The 9173-nt window shown below is 59.5% G+C and overlaps 1 protein-coding gene across 1 annotated transcript; it reads right to left on the bottom strand.

The window, feature by feature from the left end:
- Window positions 1-4678: 4678 nt before the first annotated feature.
- On the bottom strand, window positions 4679-5529 carry UBXN10 (UBX domain protein 10). The gene is given in 2 exon segments (XM_054175904.1): window positions 4679-5451; window positions 5454-5529. Coding segments are annotated over 2 exon segments (849 nt in total).
- Between the last annotated feature and the right edge of the window lie 3644 nt (window positions 5530-9173).

The following is a 9173-nucleotide window of genomic DNA, read 5'->3' as shown; positions in this document are numbered from 1 at the left end:
TGCTTGCTTGCTTCTTTTGTTGCTGTGCTTCCCCACTGAAGGTGGTGGCAGGGCTCAGGGAGCTGCTCTGAAGCACTGAGGCTTGGCAAGGGGAAGGGTTGGGTGGGAGGGGAGGGCAGGCTGAAGGGAGCTGTGCTAAGGAATTGTGTGTGCTGAATTCACCTCCTGACTGGTGGAGTTGAGGGGAAGCTGATCTCCCTTAGCCAGTTGTAAGCTGCTGCTGCTGAAGCTCTGTGTGAATAATGTGCAGACCTGCTGGGCTTCACCCATCAGGAAGGGGAAGAAACCTGAACACCCCCCCCCCAAACCAACCCATAATAATGATCATGATAGCTCATCCTGACCAAAAAGCCACCTGGACAGCACCCAGACTGGCCTGGTACAGCATGGGTTAAGTTCCCATTGCTCAGCCAACCTGCACAGGGGAAGCTGCTCCTTGTAGCTCCTTGCCCCAGGGTGATCCTTGCAGGAGGAGGAGGAAGGATCCATGCTCCCTGCTCCAGGACTGGCAGGAAGGATCCATCCTTCCTTTCTCCATGCTGGTCAGGAGGGATCCATCCTTCTTCTTCCAGGCTGGTCAGGAGGGATCCATCCTTCCTTTCTCCAGGCTGGTCAGGAGGGATCCATCCTCCTTGTCCCCAGGCTGGTCAGGAGGGATCCATCCTCCTTGTCCCCAGGCTGGTCAGGAGGGATCCATCCTCCTTGTCCCTAGCCTGGCAGGAGGGATCCATCCTCCTTCTTCCAGGCTGGTCAGGAAGGATCCATCCTTCTTGTCCCTAGCCTGGCAGGAGGGATCCATCCTTCCTGGTCCAGGACTGGCAGGAGGGATCCATCCTCCTTCTTCCAGGCTGGTCAGGAAGGATCCATCCTTCTTGTCCCTAGCCTGACAGGAGGGATCCATCCTCCTTCTTCCAGGCTGGTCAGGAAGGATCCATCCTTCCTGTTGCAGGCTGGTCAGGAGGGATCCAATCTCCTTCTTCCAGGCTGGTCAGGAGGGATCCATCCTTCTTGTCCCTAGCCTGGCAGGAGGGATCCATCCTTCTTGTCCCTAGCCTGGCAGGAGGGATCCATCCTTCCTGGTCCAGGACTGGCAGGAGGGATCCATCCTCCTTCTTCCAGGCTGGTCAGGAAGGATCCATCCTCCCTGTTGCAGGCTGGTCAGGAAGGATCCATCCTCCCTGCTCCAGACCTGGCAGGAAGGATCCATCCTCCCTGCTCCAGACCTGGCAGGAAGGATCCATCCTCCCTGCTCCAGACCTGGCAGGAAGGATCCATCCTCCCTGCTCCAGACCTGGCAGGAAGGATCCATCCTCCCTGCTCCAGACCTGGCAGGAAGGATCCATCCATCCTCCCTCCCCCCAGCCTCTTGGCTGCGCTGGGCTCAACTCCTGTGCAGAGCCACAGGCCTCCAGTGGGTCCTTGCCGAGCTTGGCAGCCAGGAGCTTGGAGGAGGGGAGAGGAAGGTTTTAAGCCAGGGGGCACAAAGGAGCAGCCCTCAGCCTGCCCCTTGAGGGGCAGGGACCCCCTCCCCCTCTCAGCACCACAGCAAGATGGGGACAAACTGTGACTTTTGGAGGCCTTTCAGGGCGATTTTGGCCATCAGGTCCTGTTGCTTGAGGCAGGAGAAGTGAATCCTTTTACCAAGTAAAAAGGAAAGGGGGAAGGAAGGGGGGGAGAGAGGGGAGGGGGGAGGGGGAAACCCCTCTTAATTAATTAATGAATAATAACTAAAGAGCTTCATTTAAAAATGTACTTCAAAGAATTTGGGGGGGGGGAAAGGGGAGGAAGGGAGGAGGAGGGGTGGGGGGAAAAAAAAACCCCCACAGCCATATTTTTGTGCACCCTTTGATCAATTTGTATCAAGGCCTTTGGTGAAGAAAAACAAAGAGAAAAGGACACAAAAGAAAAAAAAAAGAACCAAAAAAAAAGGGAAAATAATTTTTAAAAAAAAGACCAAAAAAAAAAAGAGAGGGAAAAAAAAAACCTGCAAGTGAAAAAAAAACTTCTTTTGTATTCTGGGGTTGTATCTATTTTTATTCAGTTGGGAAGCTATTTAAAGAGGGGGTGGGGGGCAGGGGGAGTGTGAGTGCTTGAGGTCTGGGGGGGGAGGGGTAGAGGTGGTGCAGTCACCTGGCTTGTTTTGGGGAGGGGAAGGGGAAGTGGGGGGGGGGAAAGCAGCTGGGGGCCAGAACCAAGCTCCCAGCCACAGGCAAACCACCCAAAGGCTGCTGCTGCTGCTCCTCCTCCTCCTCCTCCTGTGTGCTGTTTCTGATGGACTTGGAATTGGAATAAAGAACACATCCTGAGTGTGGCCTCTGCTCCCCTCCTTCCCTCCCTCCTCCTCCTCCTCCTGCTGCTGCCTTCTCCCAGCGTGGGGAAGGGCTTGGAAGGGGCTTCTGGGGAAGGTTGGAGCCAGGTAGGGGGTTTGGGGCTCTTCTGCCAGGCACCCAGAACAAGAGGGTGCAGTCTCAAGCTGCCCCAGGGGAGGTGTAGGCTGGAGGGGAGGGGAGAGAGTTCTTCCCAGCCAGAGAGATTGGCCATGGGGATGTGCTGCCCAGGGAGGTGGTGGAGTCCCCAGCCCTGGAGGTGTTTAGGCAGAGCCTGGCTGAGGCACTTGGTGCCATGGTTGAGTTGATCAGATGGTGCTGGGTGAGAGGTTGGACTGGATGATCTTAAAGGTCTTTTCCAACCTGGGTAATCCCACCCCCTCCCACCCCCTCCCATCCCCTCCCATCCCCTCCCATCCCCTCCCACCCCCTCCCATCCCCTCCCATCCCCTCCCATCCCCTCCCATCCCCTCCCATCCCCTCCCACCCCCTCCCACCCCCTCCCACCCCCTCCCACCCCCTCCCATCCCCTCCCCCAGTCCAACCCCCCCTGCTCCAGCAGGGCACCCACAGCACCCAGCCCAGCAGCACAAGGCCCAGGGGGAGTTGGAAGCTCTCCACACCAGGAGACTCCACAGCCTCTCTGGGTAGCCTGCTCCAGGGCTCAGCACCCTCACACCAAACAACTTTCTCCTCCTGGGTTCCAGTTGGTGCCCAGTGCCCCTTGGCCTGTCCCTGGGCACCACTGAGCAGAGTCTGGCCCCAGCCTCTTGCCCCCCAGCCTTTAGCTCTTGCTGAGCATTGCTCAGCTGCCCTCTGGGGCTGCTCTTCCCCAGGCTCTCAGCCCCAGGGGCTCTCAGCCTTTGCTCCTCACAGAGCTGCTCCAGGCCCCTCAGCAGCTTTGCAGCCTCTGCTGGACTCCCTCCAGCAGTTCCCTGTCTCTCTTGAACTGGGGAGCCCAGGGCTGGCCCAAATCAATGAGTCAGATGAACACTGCCTCTTGAGCAGGACTTGCAGAGCTCCCCTCTGTCCCCACCATGGCACTGGGGCAGAAGAGAAGCAGGGAAGATCTGAGGTGTCCTCCTTGGGCTGGCCTAGAGCAAGCCTTGATGGGGCTTGTGGAAAAGGAAGTCATCAGAATGAGCAGCCCTGGAGGTGCTGCTGCCTGGGGGAGCTTGTGGGAGGACCAGACTGATCCAGCTTCGTCTCAGATGGAGACAGTGAGTACCCTCCAGCAGCACCAGTGCTGTCTGCTGGGCTCCAAGTTGCTGTTCCCCTTCTGATCTTGATTAAAGGTCAGCTTCTGCATGCTCCCAAAGCCCTGTGGTGGTCTCTGCTGGCAGCAGGCTCTCGCTGATCCAGATCACTTCCTCCCTTGCTGTGAGCTTGTGTTTAACAGGGCTGCAGCTGGCTGCTTTGGGCAGTCCCTGGGGTCTTTCCCACCCCCTAAGCAACATTTCTGCCTCAAGAAGGGATGTGGTGATGGCTAAACCTCCCCAGAAATCACCCTCAGGTTTCAGCCTGAAAGGTTTTATTGCTGTGCAAAGGCTAAGCTGCTGCAGCAGCACCGCAGGGGCAGAGGGGGAACCACTGAGTGAAACACAGCAAACCCTTCCTGCTGAGCTCTGCTGTACCCTCCCCAGCAAGTCCCTGGCCTCCTCCAACTGGGGAGGCCAGATCTGGGCTAAGGACTCCAGATGGGGCCTGAGCAGAGGGGCAGGAGAGCCTCCCTGTTGGCCACACGCTGCTTGCTGCACCCCAAGCTGCCACTGTTGCTGGGCTCAAGGGCAGAGTGCTGGCCTCTGGTCATCATGTCCATCAGTGCAGCAGCTGAATACCTCACAAGGATCACTCACATGTCACTCCTGTTAGCTCCAGCTGCTTTTTTGGGGGGAGCTGAGCTGCTTTTCAGCCACTCTCAAGAAGATGATGAGGATGACAACCTGCTGAAGATGCTCCTCCAGAGGCAAACAACTTCCAGTTCCACCTTCCCAAAGAGGTGCAGAGGCACCCAGCTTCACTTTGGGAAGTGATTCACCTCCCTGGAGCACACAAAAGATCTCACAACCCTCAGTCTCCCAGGAAGAATAGCAGCAGGTCTCAAAAGGGCCCAAAGGCCCAAGGCTGGTGGCACTCAGGCAGCAGTCTGTGCTGGCACATGTGAACAAGGTGCTGGATACAGAGCAGGGAGCTTCACCTGAGAGACTCTCTCAACACACAGACAGGTCTGCCCCAAGGGGACTCCGAGGGAGGTGGTGAGGTGAAGAAAAAGCCCAAGAGGCATCAGAGGTCAAGCAGCAGGAGCTCAGTAACTCCCCCAGCAGAGCCACCCGCGGCTGGGGCCTCTGCCCCTACAGCTCTGGGTCGTGCTGCTCCGAGAGGCGGATGCAGAGCACGGACTTGTGGAGGATCCCACACTCGCGGAGGGACCTGCTCAGGTCAGAGAAGCTCCTCCGGGGCACCTCCATCGTTTCCAGGCTGCAGTGTCTGTACCTGGACGCTGTTCCCTGCTCTGCCACGGCCAGGACGGTTCGGAGGCTGTCGCTGGGCTTGAAGCGGTGCTGGACTCTCCGGCCGGAGGGAGAGCGAACCGCCAGCAGCAGCTCCGACTCTTCCACGCCTGAAGTCAACCTCGGAGGGCTGTGCTGCCGAGTTTGCCTTCCTGGCTTGGCGGGAGGGCGCTGGCCGTGTGAGCTCTCCGCACGGGGGCCGTGCCGTTCCGCCGGGGCGCCGGCAGGGCTCCGCTCTCCGGCCGCAGCTCCGCTTCGGGCAGCGTCCTCCCGCCGCTCCTGCAGGCTCAGCCGGTCGGTGCCCTCGGCCAGCACCTCCGCGGCCCCTCTGCAGCCGATGGAGGGGAGCACCCTGTACCTGTTGAGGGAAGAGCAGCTCCTCAGGGGCACTTGCTGCAGCAGCGCTGGCACCTGCCCGGCAGCCGCCCTGCCGGCCGGGACCGCCGGGGCTGCGGCCAAGGCTCCGCGGCCGCTCGCCGAGCCCCGGCCGGCCGCTGCCGGCGGGGAAGGTCCCGGCGGCGCTTGGCAAGGACAGGTCCCCGGGCTCTGGGGGCAGCTGAAGCTCGGCCTCCTGCGGCCCTTGGCAGACTTTGGCCTGGTGACGTGCATGGTGCCCACGGGGAAGGGGCCGCGGTGCCCCGGGGGGAGCTGAGCCCAGCCGCTGCCGAGGTCAGGAGGGCTGCTGTGGCCATTGCTTCTCAAGGCACCTGTGGGCAGGGCAGCAGAGGGACACAGCAGCACAGCATCAATAAGGTTGGGAAAGACCTCAGAGCCCAGCAAGTCCAACCTCTCACCCACCACCTCCTAACTGAACCCTGCTCCAAGTCCAGCCAACTGGATGATCTTGAAGGTCCTTTCCCAACCTGTTCTAGGACAGTGAGAACCTAGCCACAGGTTTAGGCACAGAACTACACAGGCTGCCCAAGGAGGTTGTGGCTGCCCCCTCCCTGGGGGTGTTCAAGGCCAGGCTGGATGAGGCCTTGAGCAGCCAAATCTGGTTGAGAGGTGTCCCTGCCCGTGGCAGGGGGGTTGGAGGAGATGATCCCAACCAATAAGGTTGGGAAAGACCTCAGAGCTCAGCAAGTCCAACCTGGCACCCAGCACCTCCTGACCATGGCTCCAAGTGCCACATCCAAGGTCCCTGGATGATCTTGGGCATAAAGTGTGGTTTGTTTTAAAGGGCTGTCAGAGAACTCAGTGAGGTCAGAGACTGCTCAGGGGTGGAAGCTGTTCAGTCACAGCAGGATCACACTCAGAATCAGAATCAATAAGGTTGGAAAAGACCTCAGAGCTCAGCAAGTCCAAGCTGGCACCCAGCACCTCCTGACAACTCAACCATGGCTCCAAGTGCCTCAGCCAGGCTCCTCTTGAACACCTCCAGGGATGGGGACTCCACCACCTCCCTGGGCAGCACATCCCAATGGCTCTGGGAAGAACTTTCTCCTCACCTCCAGCCTAAACTTCCCCTGGCACAGCTTGAGACTGTGTCCTCTTGTTCTGCTGCTTGCCTGGGAGAAGAGCCCAACCCCCACCTGGCTCCAACCCCTTCAGGGAGTTGCAGAGAGCAAGAAGGTCTCCCCTGAGCCTCCTCTGCTCCAGGCTAAGCAACCCCAGCTCCCTCAGCCTCTCCTCCCAGGGCTGTGCTCCAGACCCCTCCCCAGCTCTGTTGCCCTTCTGAGGTCCCTTCCAACCTGAGCCATGCCAGGATTCTGTTACAAGGAAGTGGCCAGAGAGTTTCTCAAGGACACAACTGCCCCCAGCTGCCCCTCCTGTGATGCACAGCAGCTAGAAGCAGTCACCAGCCTGGGGTGTGCCAGGCAGCGAGCCCACGCAGCAGGCATGGTTGGGGTGGAGGTGCTGGGGAGGGGGCTGAGCATTTATCAGTGCTGGCAGGACTTGCTTCAAGCGGCCCCAGGGTCATGCCCTTCCCAGCCTCAAGTGTCCCATGGGGAAAAGCAGAAATGAATTGTTTGGGGTTTTGTTTTGCCCCCCTCAAGCTAGCAACTCCCTGCAAATGGGAAGTGAGTCAAGCTCAGAGCCCAGAGGTGGCCTTTAGGCTGTTCCTGCAGTGAGAGCTTAAGGTCCTGTGGTGGCCTTTGGGGTAAGACATCTCTGAAGCCCTTTGAAGAATGCTCTCTACAGCTTCCTCAGAAGGGCAGCGAGGCAAAGGAGCAACAAAGCTGAGACCACAGCACTGCTGAGGCTGGGAAAGGCTTTTCAGCTCACCAAGTCCAACCCAGCACTGCCAAGCCTGCTGCCCCTGGGCTCAGCACTGCTCAGGCCACACCTGGAGTCCTGTGTCCAGTTCTGGGCTCCTCAGGTTAGGAAAGAGGTTGAGCTGCTGGAAGGTGTCCAGAGAAGGGCAACAGAGCTGGGGAGGGGTCTGGAGCACAGCCCTGGGAGGAGAGGCTGAGGGAGCTGGGGTTGCTTAGCCTGGAGAAGAGGAGGCTCAGGGGAGACCTTCTTGCTCTCTGCAACTCCCTGAAGGGAGGTTGGAGCCAGGTGGGGGTTGGTCTCTTCTGCCAGGCACCAGAACAAGAGGCCACAGTCTCAAGCTGTGTCAGGGGAGGTTTAGGCTGGAGGTGAGGAAGAAATTCTTCCCAGCAAGAGAGATTGGCCATGGGAATGTGCTGCCCAGGGAGGTGGTGGAGTCCCCATCCCTGGAGGTGTTTAGGAAGAGCCTGGCTGAGGCCCTTGGTGCCATGGTTGAGTTGATCAGATGGTGCTGGGTGAGAGGTTGGACTGGATGAGCTCAAAGCTCTTTCCCAGCCTGGTTCATTCTATATTTTGTAACCCTCCCCAGCTTTCTTGGAGCCCCCTTCAGATCCTGGAAGGCCACAGTTAGGTCTCCATGGAGCCTTCCCTTCTCCAGGCTGAACCACCCCAGCTCCCTCAGCCTGTCCCCACAGGGGAGGTTCTCCAGCCCTCTGCCCATCATCATGGTCTCCTCTGGACCTGCTCTAGCAGTCCCAAGCCCTCCTCCAAATGGACAGAGTCAGCAAACCAAGGCTGAGCAAAGCCAAGGCAGAGCCCCAGCAGGCAGGCAGGGCCTGCCCAGTGCTTGGAGACACAGAGACCTGACCCTCTGTAAGGCTGGGGCTGAGCTATGGGCAGGGACATGCCAGCCAAGTGACTCACAGAAGTTTCCTAGGAGCCCAGGGGAGGGAGCAGGGTGGGGTGGGGGTGGGGGTGCGCCTTCTGTGTGTTGACTCTAACAAATCAACTCCAAGGCAACACCCTGGAGCTTGGTGTCCTCTGAAGTGGAACTCCCAAGCACACTGGAGCACTTGTCAGATACAGAGTGCAGAATGAACCAGGTTGGAAAGGGCCTCAGAGATCATCCAGTCCAACCTATCCCCCAACACCATTTGATCAACTCAACCATGGCACCAAGGGCCTCAGCCAGGCTCTGCCTAAACACCTCCAGGGATGGGGACTCCACCACCTCCCTGGGCAGCACATACCAATGGCCAATCTCTCTGGCTGGGAAGAATTCCTTCCTAACATCCAGCCTGAACCTCCCCTGGCACAGCTTGAGACTGTGTCCTCTTGTTCTGGTGCCGGGTGCCTGCCTGGCAGAAGAGATCAACCCCCACCTGGCTCCAAGCTCCCTTCAGGGAGTTGCAGAGAGCAAGAAGGTCTCCCCTGAGCCTCCTCTTCTGCAGGCTAAGCAACCCCAGCTCCCTCAGCCTCTCCTCCCAGGGCTGTGCTCCAGACCCCTCCCCAGCTTTCTTGCCCTTCTCTGGACACCTTCCAGCAGCTCAACCTCTTTCCTAACCTGAGGAGCCCAGAGCTGGACACAGGACTCCAGGTGTGGCCTCAGCAGTGCTGAGCACAGGGAACAAGGACTTCCCTGCTCCTGCTGGCCACACTCTTCCTGATGCAGGCCAGGATGCCCTTGGCCTTCTTGGCCACCTGGTCACCCTGCTGGCTCCTGTTCACCCAATTATAGAGCCTCACAGCCAGCCCCTAGAACCCAACTCCAGAGCCCCACAGCCAGGCCCTCAGAACCCAACTGCAGAGCCCCACAGCCAAGCCGTAGTCCTAAAGTCAGCCACGAGTCCTACAATCTGCCCCTGCAGCATAGCCCTGGCCCCACAGCCAGGCCCTTGCCCCACATCTAGGCCTTGGGCCCTATAACCCAACTCCATAGTCCCATGGCCTGCCCCACCACCAGGTCCAGGTCCCAGATCCAGGTCCCGGGCCCCCGGTCCCGTTGCCGGGCGCATGTCCCGGGCCCGGGGTCCCAGCCCCGCCGCCCCTCACCTGCCGCATGGGGCCGCCCGGGGCCTCCCGCGCGCGCCGCCGGACGCTGCCAGCGTTGCCACGGCGACGG

This window comes from Dryobates pubescens, chromosome 33, assembly GCF_014839835.1.
Source record: "Dryobates pubescens isolate bDryPub1 chromosome 33, bDryPub1.pri, whole genome shotgun sequence".
NCBI classification, from domain to species: Eukaryota; Metazoa; Chordata; class Aves; order Piciformes; family Picidae; genus Dryobates; species Dryobates pubescens.
The sequence above is the reverse complement of the archived record's forward strand: the minus strand, read 5'-3'. Positions and strand labels throughout refer to the sequence as shown.